Source organism: Callorhinchus milii, unplaced genomic scaffold (genome assembly GCF_018977255.1).
Source record: "Callorhinchus milii isolate IMCB2004 unplaced genomic scaffold, IMCB_Cmil_1.0 Scaffold5, whole genome shotgun sequence".
NCBI lineage: Eukaryota > Metazoa > Chordata > Chondrichthyes > Chimaeriformes > Callorhinchidae > Callorhinchus > Callorhinchus milii.
The window spans coordinates 5278626-5296816 of record NW_024704746.1 but is presented as its reverse complement, the minus strand read 5'-3'; the positions used below and the strand labels follow the sequence as shown (position 1 = coordinate 5296816).

General features: G+C 44.6%; 2 protein-coding genes across 2 annotated transcripts in view; both read right to left on the bottom strand.

The window, feature by feature from the left end:
* Nucleotides 1-4903: 4903 nt before the first annotated feature.
* On the bottom strand, nt 4904-18131 carry LOC103184771. The gene is made up of 6 exons (XM_007902950.2): nt 16620-18131; nt 14554-14749; nt 12357-12591; nt 10001-10125; nt 9420-9604; nt 4904-6083 (listed from the first exon to the last, which is right to left on the bottom strand). The coding sequence occupies exons 1-6, from the start codon at nt 17953-17955 to the stop codon at nt 5890-5892; spliced, it is 2271 nt and encodes a 756-aa protein (XP_007901141.2). The 5' UTR covers nt 17956-18131; the 3' UTR covers nt 4904-5889.
* LOC121849168 overlaps nt 18000-18191 on the bottom strand; it is a 32313-nt gene continuing 32121 nt past the window's right edge. Inside the window, exon 6 of the mRNA XM_042334957.1 lies at nt 18000-18046. Coding sequence (XP_042190891.1) covers nt 18000-18046 — 47 coding nt within the window. The remainder of the gene's footprint in view (nt 18047-18191) is intronic.

Genomic DNA, 18191 nt, shown 5'->3' with positions numbered 1-18191 from the left:
GTGTCTGGGACCTGGATGATGTGGTAATGGTCACAGAAGAGGGGGAGGGGGGAGGTGAGCTGTTATGGTCTGAAATTGTTGAAATCAATATTGTGGCCAGAGGGCTGTAAGGTCCCTTGCAGATAGATGAGGTGCTGTTCCCGGAGCTTGTGCTGTGGTTCATTAGAACAGCGTAGGAGAGACCATGGATGGTGAGGACAGAGAGTGAGTGGGAGGAAGAGTTGAAGTGGCAAGAAACTGTAAGCTCAGGCTTGTGCTTGTGGACAGAATGGACAAATCAGTTGCCCAATCTGCATTTCGACTCCCCAATGTAGAGAACACATCGTGAGCAGCAAATGCAGTAAACAACATTGGTGTAGTGCATGTAAATCGTTGTCTCACTCGAAAACTGTGTTTGCGCCTCTGGACAGTAACTTGGTGGGCTTGTAAAAGATATGTTAATAATCTATGCCCCAAGATGGAAATGGTAAAGTTGAGGAAGGGAGGTGAAAGGGCAGGTATTGCATCTCTTGCGCTGGCATGGGATGGTGCTGGGAGGAGGAGAGCAAATGTTGATGGAAGAAAGAACCAGGGAGTCACAGAGGGAACAGTCCCTTCAGAATGCTGAGAGGGGAGGAGAGGGAAAGATATGTTTAGTGACTAGATGACACTGGAGGTGCGGGGAATGGCAGAGATTATTTGTTGGATGTTGAGGCTGGTGGGGTGGAAGGTGAGGACTAGGGGGATCCTATCATGGTTCTGGGAAGTGGGGGAAGGGGTGAGGGCAGAGGTGTGGAAATGGGGCGGACACGTTAAAGGCCCTGCCTACTACAGTGGATGGGAATCCTCAGTCGAGGTAAAAAAAAAGACATTTCAGCTGCTCTGGTGTGAAAGGTGGCATCGTCAGAGCAGATGTGGCGGAGATGGAGGAACTGGGAAAAGGCACAGGAAGTGGGGTGGGAGGAGGTGTAGTCAGGCAACTGGGAGTTGGTGGGCTTGTAAAAGATATCTGTTGATAATCTATGCACCGAAATGGAAATGGTAAAGTTGAGGAAGGGAAGAGTCGGAGATAGACCATGTGAATCTTATGGAGGGATGGAAGGTGGAAGCAAAATTGGTGAATTTTTCCAGCTCACTACGAGAGCAGGAAGCAGCCCCAACACAGTCATCAATGTATCTGAAGAACAGGTCAGGGAGCAGACCTGAGTAGGCCTGAAACAAAGAATGTTCCAGGTTGCCAACAAACAGGTAGCTGGGACCCATGTGGGTTCCCATAGTAATAATAATAATCCTTGCATTTGATATAGCACTTTTCACATCTTCTAGACGTCTTAAAGCGCTTCACAGAATAGACTGTAAAGTGAACTGACCGTATATTTGTGGGCGAAATGCGGCAGCCAAATATTGCGCACAGCAGTGTCCCACAGACAGTCATGGATTGAAATGACCAATTTATTATTGTTTTTTTTNGAGGGATTATTATCAGGCGTGTGGAGTAAGGAAACTTGCCCAAGGTTTCACCCTGCCGGGAATCTAACCCAGGTTTCTTACTTGCACAGTGACATCTTTTACTTGGAGGAAGTGGTTGGAATTGAAGGTGAAGTTGTTCAATGTCAGAACAAGTTCAGCCAGGTGGAGGAGGGTGGTGGTAGATGGAGACTGGTTGGGCTGCTGTTGGAGGTGGAAGTGGAGGGCCTGCAGACCATCCTGGTGGGCGATAGAGGTGTAGGGGGACCGATCGTCCATTGTAAATAGGAGACTGTCTGGGCCAGGGAACTGGAAATTGTTGAAGTAGAGGAGGGCATCAGAAGAGTCACAGATATAGGTTTTAGGGTCTGGACAAGAGAGTCCAGATATGAGGAGATCAGGAACAAGCTGAAAAATAGGTCTCCCGGGACAGTCCTGTTTGTGGATTTTGGGGAGGAGGTAGAGGCAGGCTGTGCGCGGCCGGGGGGCCTCTGAGGTTGGAGGCTGTGGGAGGAAGCTCCCCAGAGGTGATGAGATCATTGACCGTCTCGGTGATGATGGGACCTTACAGCTCTCTGACCTCAATATTGATTTCAATAATTTCAGACCAGAAAAGCTCACCTTTCCCCACCCCCCTCTTCTGTGACAATTACCATCATCATCTGGGTCCCAGGCACACCTTTTCCCTCTCTGGTCTGCCTGTTTTGTTGCAATTCCCCCCCCCTTTGTTTTGCATTATTAACACCTCTTTAACCCACCATCCTCTGTCCTCCACCCCATTTTCCCCTTTGTCTTCCTTGCCCTGCCTCTCCCCTCTCTGATAGCACCTAAAATCTCTCTCTCCCAACATGCCCCAGTTCTCACGAAGGGTCGTGGACCTGAAACGTTGACTCACTTTCCTTTTTCCATAGATGCTGCCTGACCTGCTGAGCTTTCCCTGCGACTTCTATAGAAACACATCTGATTCATGAATAATGTTAACTAAAACCTCTTCTTAAGTGTTCTGAGATGCTAGCCAGATGCTATATAAATGCAAGTTGTCATTGTTTGTCACCAAACAAAAAAAGTCTGTAAAGGTTTTGGGACAATGAGGCTCTGCTAACAGGACATTTTTGCTTCGAAATGCTTGAGCAAGTTTGCAAATGGCAGGTAAGTGCCCAATCACATGTGAAAGTTACAATGGCTACAGCATTTAACTTTCCTACCCCATCTCGTCCTGAAATGGAGTGTCGTGCTGACAGACAGTTCCACAGGTCCCGAGTGCCCTCCATTATCTTATCCAAGTGTCCATTCTCGTGGAGTCCTGTAGCTCAGTGGTTAGAGCACTCGCTTTGCAAGCGAGAGACCCGAGTTCAATTCCCGGCAGAGGGCGAAACCATGGGCAAGTTTCCTTACTCCACACAGAGCCTAATAATAATCCCTCCAAAACCAAAAACAATAATAAATTGGTCATTTTCAATCTACGACTGTTTGTAGGACATTGGTGTGCGCAATTGGCTGCCGCGTTCGCCCACATTGATGCAATCAATTCACTTTGCAGTGTGTTCTGTTAAGCGCTTTGGGACGTCCTCCGAACGTGAAAAGCGCTATATCAAATGCAAGGATTATTATTATTATTAATGATATCACCAGGCTATTCAGATGGTGGGAATATTACAATAGAGCCTAATCCTGTCTTTACCTGGAATGTTTACAGCACAAACCATTTGCCTCAAATCACCTCAGTGGAGGGATGTACTCTGATCCCATTCCCCTGCCTTTCCCTATTGTGCATGTGCTGGTACGAGCTACTCCACTGGAGCTCTCTAATCCAATTCCACTGCTCTTTCACAATCATGTCTGTGCTGGTGCTAGCTCCCCTGCTGGATCTATGTTCTCTGAACCCATCCCGTTGCTTTTTCCTCGTGCCCTATAATATTGTTTTCTCAAGTTTATCCAATCACTGTTTAAGTGCTGTTAATCTGGCGTCCACACAAACTTTCCAGCAGCGGCTACTGAATACTGATCAGGAACAGGAAACCCTCCTACACACTGGTGCCCCTGATAGACTGAAAGATCCTTTAAACTTGCGATTGCCCTCAGAACTAAAGATGATGAGTGAGCGACCAGATTTACATGCAGAGGATGAGAAGGCATTTCCACTGTTGACTTCTCTTGCTGTATATCAGCAAGTCTGAGCTCAGAAACTAGCCATTAATGTGGCACATTGTGTTGAAGTCAAGACTTGGCTCAACATCAACAACTCCTGCTCTAAATCATTCTTTCTGAGTACCTCCATGCTGTAAAAATCTACAGGATTTTAAATGCCGAATGTAACCTCACTTGACATAACTGCCCGACTGATCTCATCTTCTCTCCTATTTTACAATACCATACACAAATCTAGATTGATGCATCTTGTATATTAGTGTTGTCTCTAGAACAGTAGAAATGTATAATTACAGGAGGAGGCCATTTGGCCTATTTTTCATATTAGTGTTTGCCCCTCAAAGAAGCCTTCACCTGGATCTCAGTTCACTGTCCTTTCCTCAGCATGTGTTAAGTCTAATGCTTTCTTAAATTCTCTTAATTGACTCTGTTCTAACAGCCGCCCTTGGCAAATCATTGCAATTCTGACAAGCCTATGGGGAAAATCTCTCCTTTCACTCCCCTAGTCACAATCGTCAATTCATACCCTCTTTTCCTTGAATTCTCTACCAGGGAAAAACGTTTATCACGATTAATTCTTTCCACTTCTGTCCTGCACTATAGTCCTTCGCTCTTCACACGTTTATCTCAATTCATATACATAAATTAGAATTCTGTTTTAAACACTCAAAACAAATGTTTGTCAGAATGTTTTCTTTCTGTCGTTATTTTATAGATCCGATAAACTGGTTATAAATTTAGACAAAGGATCAAAAATAAACTGCTACCCAGTGGCTCTGTGAGTCTATCCAATGGGAAGCTGAGCCATACAGACAAGGGAAGTCCAATGTTTGAATTCCAGTGTGTGAACATCTCATCTGGTTGGAGTCTCAAGACTCCCAGGATAGGGAGAAGCAAGTCAGCCAAAGTTCTCAGTCCTACTCAGTATTCAGCAACAGCTGCTGGAAGGGCTGTATGTGTGGACGTCAGGTGAGGACACCTTCCCACTAATCCCTCCACAAGTTGCAGATCATTCAGAACTCTGCAGCTCATGTCCTCTCCAGGCTCTGTGACCCTATCACCCCCACCCTCGCCTAGCTCCACTGGCTCCCCATTCCCCAGAGGATAGAGTTCAAAATTCGTCCCAACGTGAAAGGCTCTATACAAATGTCATTTGTTATTGCTGTTGTGTATATTGGATTCATGAACTATTCCTCGCTTGAAAAGCATACCAAGAAATCTGGTTCCTGGCACCAGGTTATGCTGCTCTGTAAGCAGAACTGTGGAGCATCTCACCACTTGTCCTACTTACTCAGGGACCTTTTCCTGACTGCATGGCTACAATTGGGATCTCACAGTGCGAGGAGTTACCTATAGGAATTAACATGCACCCAGATGCTTCCTGTCCAGTTTAACTGAGAACATTACTGAACTTCCCATCAACATTACATTCATTTCAACTAAATCCTACCTGACACATCTGTTGCTTCATGAACAGAAGCAGTCATGTGGCTTCCTCACAATAGCCCCCAATTCCTGATCACTCCAGAAATGTCTCTTGAACCACTTTAGTGTTTCTGGGAAATCCACCGACTTTTCTCTTGCTTTGTGTGGTGGAAAAGTGGCCGTAGTGTGGCCTCTCAGTGACCAGTGCCAGACAATGCACCAGATGGACTCACTCCAACCTTAACGTAAACTTCCAATTCCGTTGGTAGTTTGTATTGCATGTCTTGGATCTTAGTAGTAAATGAAGGACAAATTGCATTTAGCTAGGTCACGGATCACAGATATCACAGACTCAGCTAAACTCTGACCACAATCATGTACACTCCTCACATTTCAGTCCGATGTACTTTCTTTAGATAGTTCAGTCAGTCTGCCTGGGAGCTACAACAGTCTGAGGCTAGCCCCAGAATACAGCAAGCAGATCTCCAAACTTAGGGGGTACCATCACTGAATGGCTGAGCTATTTCTGGCTGCTTTGACATTGAGGAAGGAGCTGGGTGGTTAGGTTTAGATGTAGAGTGCTTTATGTTATGGTGTGAATTAAATCAATCGCGGTTGGAGTTTGGTTCATCAAACGTGAGAAGAGTGGGCAATTCAACACAGATACTGTTTAGTACTTTAACTCAAAATGCAGATTCCCATTACCGTCCTGAGACTGATCACTGGACATCTGGCTGAAGTCTTGAGAATATAAAATAGGCTGATATCAGATGTAGAATCACCAAAGTGACCACTCAGGTACGAGATGTAGCTTCCTCCATGTGTGTTATAACACTGTAATACTTTATGGCCCAGAATAGTAATGTCCTGTCACCGTTTGGTGCTATTATTTCTCCGCACTCTAATGGATACTGTCCTGCCTTCTGATATCAGACTATAGACCTCGTTGAAAGTCAAGCCTTCCACACTTTTCCCATTGACCTCCAGAATCTCATCCCCAAGTTCCAGCAATCCTGCATACAACTTCTCTGTGTTTTGGTCAGCCATGTGATGGACGAAGATCCCTAGGGGGAGGAGAAAACTGATGTTAGCTTTACAGAGATGCTGCGATCCAGATTCATGCATCCAACCACGAAGCCAGCAGCAACTAGGTTTTGCAATGCCTTGTGTGTGTGTATGCATGCAATGGAGAGTGAGTGAATGAGAATTTTTTTTTTTTAAATTGTTTTTGGTCAGCCAGGTTTTTAAATACACATGGAAACCCATCACCATGCTTTTAAGAGTATCTAGACAATACTGAAAGTTCCATGCGTGCATGAAATTTTCCCTATCTAGAATGGAGTGCACAATCTCGGAAGATTGCATCCTGCTTATGTAATTCTGGAAAATATTAAGTACAAGAGACAACAAGAGTGTGCCTGGTGCAGGAGTTTCATTAGCTAAAATTGTATTGTCGGTAACAGTGTCTTGGAGTCCTTGGCTATGGACTCCTTGGCTCAGGAAATGGAATGCTGAGACCACCGCTGAGGATTGACTGCATTTTGACATCATATGTTGCCAAGCATGTGATCTTGGAGCCAGCTCATACCCAAGGAGACCCCGCTTACCTACCCCATCCACAAGAATAGTCTCCAGTTAGACATCTGTCAAGTGTAGATTTGAGCCCACACTAGATGGTGACCAGGAACTCCTTGTGAGTCTCTTGTTGAGCAGTAAGAAATGTGTGAGAGCATTGCCACCATCCTCCTGCCACAGTTTGGACACATATCCCTACCCATTAGCTGGACTGATATCTGATCAGGAATAGGATTGACAGTTAATGATACACACATGTACAGATGCTGGAACACTTGTGGGGAATAGAATGGATCTCTGTTGCTATACCATATAATAATCCTTGCATTTGATATAGCGCCTTACCACATCATCAAAACATCTCAAAGTGCACAGAATATACTGTAAAGTGGACTAACTGTATTTTGTGGGTGAAACACGGTGACCAATTACACACAGCAGAGTCCCACAAACAATAGTGGACTGAGTGACCAATATTTATTTATTTATTTTTGAGGGGATTATTATTCCTGGAAAGCAATCCGCCAATCAACTAACAACCGGGTTCCTACTTACTGCTGGGTAAACAGAGGCGTGTGAGTGGAGTAAGGCAACTTGCCTAAGGTGTCTTGCCAAAGAAGAAAACTGGTCAGAGACGTGCAATACAGAATGCTAGGCAAGACAGATATTGCCTACGGTCCTCTCCCCCTCCCCCCAGCTCGGAGTCATGCTCCGTCACTGTCAAGCGCTCTGGGATGCTACCCTGCGTGAGGGGTGCTATATAAATGCAAGTTGGTGTTTCAGTGATCTTTGGAACATCAAATGGACCTAGATGGCGATTTCCCCAATACTGTTTTCAGTGGTAAAGCCCATGAAGCTGGGCCAGCAGCGCTCCAGTTTGTGGATCACTTCCTTCCTTCCGCAGCCAGTTAACAGGTTACCAGTTTTTGAATTTGTTGTTACTAACTGTCAGTAAAAGTCCATGATATAGAAGTTACAAAGTCTGGCTTCGCAGATGTTGCAACTTAGAGCAGAATTGGGGGGCAGGCAGGAGAAAAAGTGCAACACATCTGTGTCAATTCGTTGTTAAATATTAAATTGCTAAATTTATTCAAACCTTAGCTTTACTTGAGTTACTTCAGGAGACATGTGGATAGAAACTTTAGAATGTTCAATGGATGATTTATCAAATTGGGCAGAGTCCATGATAGAACAGTTTGTTACAAGGATCTATGGAAAGGATGGGCTAAATGGCTTTTCCTCACTCCTCTGAATCTATTGAGGGTATAGAGATTAATGAGGAACAACTTGAGTTCTTATTTCATGAATAAGCAGCATGAAGTTTAAGTGTGCATCAGTTATTGCTGTCCTTTCCAGTTAGCAGAATTGAAACAGCTAAGCAACCCAGATTGCACCTTTATAGAATCATCAGAACGTCAGCAAAAAATTCTTGCAGCTGATGAAAACAGACGTCCATTAGAGTATAAATTGTGAATGGGAGAAGAAACCTAGTATCATTCACTTTTAAGGAGTAAGGAAAAGCGTGCCATTTGACTCAGTAAAGCAGCTTGAGCAAGGTTTTGATTAGTTTGATTATCCATAATCCCATCATTGGAAAACAGGTCGGCCCTTGATCCGTTAGGAAGACACCTGACCAGAAAAGACCATCTGGCCAATTCTAGAATATAAAAACACACGACTTTCTGTCTCATATCCTTCAAATCGATTATTTCTTTGCTAAATAGCTTTCTAATTCCCTCTTGAATTCATTGACACAATCTACCTGCACTGCCTCTATCTTAAGTATTGTGAATCCTGTAGATCAGTGGTTAGAGCACTTGTCTGTTCAATTATAGTGAAGGTAACATTTTATTTATGGCCCATTTAATATTGAGTAAAAACTTAACTTGCGAATAAGGTAATATTAAATGCAAGGATTTTTATTGTTGTTATTTTACTCTACACGAGTCTCCACCCACTCCTTATTCCCTTTTCTCTCACATGTATAGCTAACCAACTAGTAACTACGCTCCTTAGTGGGGGAAGGTCTCCTTGGAACTGAGCTGTCTTGAAGGTGATTTGCTTGCCAATGGAATGTCAGTATTGAGTCAACCCTCTGCAGTGGACTAGTCCAAGTAGTGGATCTGTTGTCTAGTATCTGATTCAAATGGGTCTGCAATACTCCAGGTGTGATGACAGACCAGCCCACCAATTTCTAGGAGCAGGAATTCTTCCCACTCAGCTACTGTAAACTCTGCAAACTAAAGCTCTAATGGGTAGGGTGGTCCTAGCTGGACAGCAGCGTGTAAGCTTGCCAGAGAGTGCTCTCAATGGCAAGCTATGCGGTTTTCATGAGGTGTTGCATGTCATAAATTCTTTCGTAAGTTAACAGTGATTAGTACAATTCCTGTGCTGTTTCTGATGTAGAGATGGCAACTAACACTGTTCTTTACACTGAACCAGTGTTCTGGCTGTGAATGTGTTACAACCTGCTGCACTATGAAGTACAGGATGTGGGTTTGATGTTTTGATTTCTGTCACGGTCGCTTCTGATCCTAACAGGGAGGAAGAGCTGAGTGAATGCTGGAGACTTCCCCACCAAAAAGGAGGAAAATTAGTCATTTTTCACCAGTGAAAGCAGCACTGGCGCTGGGAGGAGCTTCCTGTCGCCGCTCAGGGCTGAGGAATGGGACATCCTGCATGTGAGCTTGGGGGAAGATGGAAAGGAAATAAAAACGGACTAAAAATCAGCGGAGGAAGTGAAAAGAACAATGAATTGTAACTTATTGTATAATTCAGGTGTGAAAACTTTTGTTATTCCCCCCCATAATTATTCAAATACTCACCTCCTCGAGATTTGCCACTCCCCCTGCAGATGAAGAAACCAAGAGGTCCATTGACAGGCCGTGACATCTCAAGCAGGAAGCTGGTGTCAGGAAAGGTCCTCACCACATGACCAATAGCCCTCGGGTGATTAGGAGATCCAATGTCTTCTACACTGAGGGATCTCACTGGCCTGGAGGCAAACCGCCTGGATGGAGAAAGGTTGGTCAGAACCTACAGCAATGATCAAGACTCTTCAACATAACTTTTAAAATAAGTTCAGATAATTTAGAGTTAGTTGATCTCTGCTGGGGCAACAATTAGAGCAACAGTTAGACTGATGCCCTGAGCAAAAAAAAGCCAGTGTTGGCATTGCTGATCACTATCCAGTGGTAACCCCCCTCCCCATTTGGTCAAATAAGAGGAATCCTTGATTGAGACAATGTATAAAGATGACCATTTGGGTGAAGTACAGAGGTGCCTGATCTATATCCCACAATAAGGTAGAATCTTTAGGAGAGGTATGAGAAAAAAAACTGAAACTGTACCCCAGTTCATTGGCCCCTTTACCCAACTCATCACATGACTGTTACCATGTACGTACCTGTCACCTGAGCCAGTGTCTCCTGTCTCTCCTACCAAGTATGAGCCAGAGCGATCCTTCTTTTTCTTCTGGGAGTTAAGGGATTGGATGGACGAGGCTTTCCTCAGCTGGAACAGTGGGGACACCTAGCAACAAAAAGGAGCAACTGCACTTTAAACTGATGGCAACCAAACCTAACCATGTAGGGTGTTTGCAATTTTCACACTATTAACACACAAATAGATTGTAGGGGCAACAACAACCAATTGTATTTATATACAGCTTTCCCATTGGAAGGACGACCCAAGGTACTGGACAGTCGAGGCTTTGTAATCGAGCTAGGGGGTGGGTGGGGGCTAGAGGGTGTGGGGAAAGATGACCAAATGGATGGTTAAAGAGGAAGGTCTTAAGATGGACATGGAAATAGAAGATCCTGACATGGAATCGCTCTCCTCCCTCCCCACAAAAATAACACAGATCAAATTCTGAGCTCCTTGCTTTGAGGAGCTGCTGAGCGGTGAGGTCATAACATAACATGTAGGAGCAGGAGTAGGCCATTCGGCCCTTCGAGCCTGCCCTGCCATTCAATCATGGCTGATCTTCTAATCTAACTCCAGCTAATAACCTGACCCTGCCTTATCCCCATATCCTTTAATCCCTTTTCAAATAAGAAATTGATCTATCTCAGTCTTGAATATGTTCAAGGACTGAGCTTCAATAGCCCTTTGGGGTAGTGAGTTCCATACATTCACCACCCTTTGAGTGAAGAAGTTCTTCCTCAACTCAGTGCGAAAGGGCTGGCCTCTGATTTTAAGGTTGTGACCCCTGGTTTTAGTTTTTCCAACCAGGGGAAACAATCTCCCACTATCTACTCTATCATACCCTTTGATTATCTTATAGGTTTCTATAAGATCCCCTCTAATTCTCCTATATTCTAGAGAATATAGGCCCAAATTGGTCAGCCTAGCCTCGTAACTCATCCCCTTCATCCCTGGTACTAACCTATTAAATCTACGCTGCACCCCCTCCAAGGCAAGTACATCCTTCCTTAAATGAGACCAAAACTGAACACAGTATTCCAGGTGTGGTCTCACCAGGGCGCTATACAGTTCCAGGAAGACTTCCCTACTCTTATACTCTAATCCTTTCATAATGAACGCTAACATACTGTTCGCCTTCCTAATTGCTGCTGCACCTGCAGACTAACTTTCTGTGATTGGTGTACAAGGACACAAGTCCCTCTGGACGCTAACACATTCCAATCTCTCCCCTTCTAAAAAATAACCCGCTCTACTGTTTTGCTACCTAGGTGGATGACTTCGCACTTCCCTACATTATACTTCATCTACCACCTACCTGCCCAATCACCTAACCTATCTATGTCTCGCTGCATTTTTTTAATGTCGTCCTCTGTGTTGGCACTTCCTTCTAGTCGGGTCGGGTAGGTCGGGTAACATCCGTGTTGAGAAAGTCATAAATCAGATTGGAAATGACCTGCTTTACTCCTGGCAGCTGGCTACTCCTCAAAGTTGGCATTAATAACAAGCCACCTCTATATACTGCACATTATGAGAAGCAATGGACCATTGCTCATCTTCACCAGAATTCTGACACAACCAGTGGGGGGCAGGGAGTCATCCCACTCAACAACAACAAATTACATCTGTATAGTGCCTTTCATGTCAGGAAGAAGTTCTGAGGTGCTGGACAGTCAGGGATTTGGATCCCAGCAGGTCGTGGTGATCAGGAGGGGTTGAGGGCAGGGAGGATAGGGGTAAGAGGGTGGCCAAATGCACGGTCAAAGAGGAGGGTCTTGAGACATGACTTGAAGGAGGCAAGGGAAGGGTGAAACAAAGGGAATGTGGGAATTCCAAAGGGTGAGGGCAGAGAGGCTGAAGGCCCAACTGCCGATGGTGGGCTGGGCAGGGACGTGGAGCAGGCTAGAGCCTACTGAGTGGACAGGTTGATATGGGGTTAGCAGGTCATAGAGGTAGGAAGGTTAACAGCTCCTGTTAACCCTGCAAGCCAAAGATCTCATGGGTAGGGTGGTTGTAGATGGACAAGCAGCGGGAAAGCTCGCCAGTGATATCAATAGCATCACTTGCGATAGCAATTGCGGTTAGATTCCAGCAGTTACCCCAATGCAAACTCTGGGGTCCCCAAGCCTTGAATCTTGCCAACCTGAGTCTATTACTTTCTGGAATTAGCTAAGCAGGATGCTTCCCTCCCGGGAATTTCCATGTGTAGTCGGGATGCATTGAATTCTCAGTATGGGTACTCTTAAGCATGATGGTGGGTTTCCTCATGTATCAGATATCCGGCTGACCAAAAAAATTATTAAAAATTCTGACACAGCCAATTCTGCTTTGATCATAACCTTCCGGGGTGACTGTAAGAAGGGAGCCATCCTCATTGCTGCACTGCTCCCTTCGCACACCGGCTCTGTCCCCGAGCATGGCCGTGTAGTTATTTGCTCCAAGCTTGCTGAGCGCAGTTTGTTCAGTTTATAGACAGTCTTGAGGCCAATTCCAGAGAAGAACTTTCTCAGCAAAGGTCTTGATTTGTGGGGGTTTTCTTTGAAATGCAGATTGTCCAAGCTGCCATCAGATGTCCTGAAACAGAACAGGACATAACTTAAACTATAGTCACACGGAGCAAGTATAATGGTAATAATAATATTTGCATTTGATATATATATATATATATAATCCAGAACTCTGCAGCCAGTGTCCTCTCCCGCACTAAACTCCATGACCCCATCTCCCCCACTCTTACCTGACTCCACTGGCTCCCTATCCTTCAGAGGATCCAGTTCAAGATCCTGGTCCTCACATACAAAGCCCGCCATGGCCTCGCCCCACCCTACCTTTGCGACCTCCTAACCCCCTATCAACCTGCCCGTTCCCTCCGCTCAGCCGGCTCTGGCTGCTCCACGTCCCCTGATCCACCCGCCCCACCATTGGCGGGAGAGCCTTCAGCCACTCTGCCCCCAACCTCTGGAATTCCATCCCCCAGTCACTCCGCCTCGCCCCCTCCTTAGCCTCCTTCAAGTCCCGCCTCAAGACCCTCCTGTTCGACCAAGCCATTGGCCATACCCCTTCCCCTCCCTTCCCCACCCCGGGTCTGAAATGCGTACTCTGTCCAGCGCCTTCGGACGTCCTCCCGACGTGAAAGGCGCTATACAAATGTAATCTTGTTGTTGTTGCCTTATCATGTCATTGAGATATCTCAAAGTGCTTCAAAAGATATACTGCAAAGTGAATTGACTGTATTTTTGGGCAAAACACAACAGCCAATTGCACAAAGTAGTTTCTCAAATTATTATTAATTAATTTATTTTTTGAAGGGATTATTACCCCCACAAATCGATCCACTAATCGACTAACAACCGGGTTTCTACTTACTGCTCGATAAACAGGCATGTGGAGTAAAGAAACTTCCTTAAAGTTTCACCCTACATCAACAACAACTTGGATTTATATAGCGCCCTCCACGCCGGACGGCGTCTCAGAGCGCTACATCAGGAAGGAACATGTGGGGAAACATATTCTGATGCATACAATTAGCTAAGAGTGATGATCTGAACAATTTAATAGTGAGGTAATACCATGTAGTATTTAAAACACATTGAGTTGGGAGAATTCTTGCACATATTAGAGGAAGCCAGTTTCAGTGTCTGAACACTGGGTGGCAATATTGTATGCTAAAAGGATTTCTGGACGAGAGATACTGTACTGTACATAGAAACAGAAATTTTCCATCCAGAAAGGGTCATTCGCCCCAACAAGAGAATTCAAACCTAACCGCAAGGGAATTATTTTAGGTCAGAGAGTTTTTTTGGGTGGGGAAAAGGGAATTTGTGTCTGTGCGTGTGCGTGGAGGAGTTTCTCCATTAAAAATGGTCTTTTCATTCCTGTTTGTGGGATTGGCTTCCGCATTCACTTACAAAGTACACTACACTTTTACAGTAAATCCTGTTTAGCACTTTTAGATATCCTCCTGACATAAAAGGCATGGATTATTATTATTATGGAATTATTCTTGCTTCTCTCAATGAGGGATGTCAATCCTGGGAAATGGATGATTTCCCATGCTTCATATGATCCCACAGAAACACGAGAGACCGCTCAATCCATTACTGTATATCAGTGGTAGTTTTACAGCCCATTATATCAGCACAAAGCTCTGTCTCACAGTCAATAAGCCATGGCTGCAAAATAAGAAAGCCTGGATCTGATCATTTAGTTTAATCAAATTAATATGTAGGTTAGGCCTCTAATAACACACCATTTCTCTCCAGTAAATCTACTGTTGATGTGTTGGCCATCACATTAGGTATTATCCCATTACCCTCCTCTCAACAATAACTTGCTGTATACAGTGCTTGTATAGGAAAACATCTCAGAGCACTTCACAGTGGTGGGTTTGGACGCTGAGTAAGGGAGAAGGAAGATGGGAAACTCTTGAAGCTGGATTTGTAAGTGTGCTTTGCAGTTCAAAGTCTGGCATGGGGCTTGAATCTTCTGACTCAGACCTGTTTAAATGGGGCTAGGAACCATGTGGCTGTGACTTACGCTGACATGGAATCATCCTTGAGATGCTGACCGGTTGTGAGGGTGGCTAGAACGGGTGCTTTGTCCCTCTCCAACATCAATTGCCCGTTTCCTCCAGCTGCCGGCTGTTCTGTGAGTGCAGATATTGTGTGCGTGGCTGGTTCTATGGGACTTGCAGTGAAGCCTTGGAGAATTGCCCTGTTTATCACAGGCAGAGCTGTTAAAAAAAATGCAACAAGTACTGTAGTAAACAAGCAACAATAACCCACTCCCAATCACATCTCTGCACAATCTTCTGCAGTGGGACACAACTCTGACCAAATGATGTACATCTAAAAATACACAATGCAAGAATAAAACTGGGATAAGTCTTAACTTCAATATATGCATCAGCAGAAACATGGATGTTAGTCGACTCAACATTAATACAAGGCATTGGAAACAAGACTCCACTTTCCCATCTCCTGCTTCAGGTAATGTAGGAGATCCCACAGCATTATTTTGAGGAAGAGTGGGGTGCACTCCTAGTGCCCTGGCTAATATTGCTCCCCTATTAAATTAACCCCCAAAATTGGGACATATATCCCTTTCCTGATTGTGGCACATTGCTGATACAGATTATCAGCAATCTTGCACCTCCCTACCTCTGCAACCTACTAAAGCTTTATCAACCTGCCCGCTTCCTCCGCTCAGCGGGCACTGGCAAACTCCATGTCCCCTGCCATGCCCACCCTACTATCATAAATTGGGCCTTTAGTCTTTCTGCCCCCACCTTCTGGAACTTCATCCCAGAGTCCCTTACCCTTCCCTTGCCTCCTTCAAGGCCTGTCTCAAGACCTTCGGTCATCCTCCCATCCCCATTTATCTTGCCCATCACCCATCTTGATTCCAATCCCCAGGAACTCCTTGACTGCCCAGCACCTTGGGATGTCCTCCCTAAGTAAAAGGCAGTATATAAATGCAATTTGTTGTTCGTTATTGTTGATAACAGTCACTATGCCTCAAAGCAATGTTTTGACACATTTCAATGTGATAAGGTGATTTATCAAATATAAAAATTACTATTTATTGTCCCACAAATGAGTATCACTGTTTGTCCCAAACAGAGGCTCAGCAATTCATTGTCACTTCTTATCTTATCTCCTGCTCTCCAGGATGACAAGACAAATAATTTTTAAGCATCAAGAACCATTTGAATTAACAAATAGAAGAGATTATAATCCCATCAATGTGAACTGGATTCAGATCCCAGAGGTGGGATGCTCTGGTACCAGCTGGTTCTCCTCCCACACTTTGATTAAATTGTATACATTTAATGATCCTTTATTTTTACTGAATTCCACTTCAATGTTGCTTACAGAGGGGAAAATTAAGAAAGATGTATCCATTCATATAGCAGCTGTGGTGCTTGAGGATCAGGGAGGCCAGCATTCCCTCTGCACCTTACAACATGCCTCACTCATCAGGATTCCGGCTCTTGACAGACATTTGTGATATGACTACTTTGGTTGTCATTAGAACTTATTACCAGTAAATTGGAGGGACACTAAATATAGCAGCATCGATGAGCTGCTGCTGAAGATTACACCCATCCATATAAAACTGTCTCAGCTACAACTTAAGTCCATGTCACTCACTATCCCTGTTCTATTATCAAGTAATACGTTTGCATTTTGCAAATCACATTGATTTCCTGAAGACCACTTCTCCCAACTGCCCGATTTGAATTCATTCTCATATTTGGGATGCTGCTTTTCTGTATCCCCCAGTTATAATAAATAATCTAATTTGATATAGGCTCTAACGTTGAAACAGCTTCACAAGGAATTGTTAAGTACAGTGACTGTGTATATATAAGTTCAGCAGTGTCCCACTAGGCGAGCATGGGGGTGTTATGCTCGTGGAGACTCGTGTGGGAAAGGACACAGGCTACAGAGTTCTGGATAGTCTGTAACTTATGTTATGAGTAGTTGGATAGTCTGGAAAGCAGAGGATAGTCAAGCCTGGACATGATAAATGCAAGTGCCAATGGGGGCATTTGCCTTTGATCAGCAGAATCAAGATATGAAATGTTAATGCCAATTTACCTGGTTTATTATTCTGGTTTGAAGCATCTAATTTTGACCCTAGCAAAATGGCTCGCTGTTGAGATGGGAAGGCTGTTTTAGGACTCTTAATTGTGGGGCAACTTTTGCAACTGTTTTGATCCACAGTTTGATCAATGGATCTCTGGTGATTGATGGCCAATAGAAGGCCATTTAGACCTTCTGTCTTATTTACAGATGGTGCATTGTAACTCTCTGCTCCTTGATTGGCATTCTTGTGTAAGGTATTCATTTGCAGTTGATGGTGAGGAGATGTTGTTGAGGTGAGTAGGATGTGAGCTTGGCCATTTGACAGCTGTTGGTCAGGGCAACTAGTTATGCCTTGCAGAGGAGGTACAGGAGAGGAACCTTCCAGGACCTCATTGGAAGCAGGTTGAGTTTCCTCATTCTCTTGTGGATCCAAATGAATCACCCTGTAATGAGGAGAAGAGATCTTTTTAACCTGACTGGTACTGAGGTTGTGTTGCAGCGACAATGGTGGACCTTGCTGAGAAGTGCATGAGACGGTCAAGTTGTGGGTGTTGTTGCTGTTTGTTGCTTGTTGTAGAACACTGGTAAAAGGACGATGATTTTGCGTGGATTTTGTAGAAGCTGTTTCTGTTGGATGTGATACAGGCTTCATGTCACGGGACATCTCTTTGATGTGACTGTTTGCAAGAGGGCTTGTACTTTGGTCTGGAAGAGAACCACGAGGCGCTGTGGGGTGCTCCCTATTCAGTTCAGAGCATTGATTTGATGTAACAGTAGAGGTTGAACGCAATGAAGAAGGTTGGTGCTCAGGGGAAACTTCTGTGATCCAATCTGTACTTGTGTTGCTCACACAAGACCTATACGTTGAGTCTAATGGACTGGTCACCAGTTTGGAATCAGCTGAATTCCTTGACTCATTATGCCTCCGACTCTCTATCTTCCATCCATTACCCTGTGTAGTTTTGGCACAGTCTTTCTTTCTTGACTTGGATTTGCAGATGGCTGTAGCACTCACTGGGTCTGTCGCTATGCTGTCACTATAGCTCTCACAAAATTTTCCTGACTGTTCTATGCACTTGGTAGTCAGATTAACATTGTTTGTAGGCTCCTCATTGCTCCCAGACACTACTGCATAGCAGTACGCTGATGTTTCACTGCCTCTAGTACCTTCCCACTTAGGCTTATTGTTTGTGGAGTTGTCAGTATCTCCAAGGTCTACTTGAGATACAATGTCATCAATGGAAGTCACTTCACCAATATAGGTTTCTTTGATGAATTCAGTTCTGATCCTGTGCTGTGAGGGAAGAACCCAGCGCGGGATGATTCGGGATGCCAGGGGCCTGGTCATGGGAGCGTCCACAACCAAATTGGTCCTTATTCCTTTTACGGTTTCTACTGGGATTTTGTGCTGGTTTGGCGTACAAGGCTTGCCACCTTGGCTGACAACAGTAACATTGGGAAATTCATAGGAAGGAGGGGCAACATAGCACGTTTCTGTTTGATTGGCATTGGGAATGATGTAAGAGCCACAAGTGCTGCATTTCCCATTGATACAGACTGCTGTGTTGAAGGAAGGATTATCTG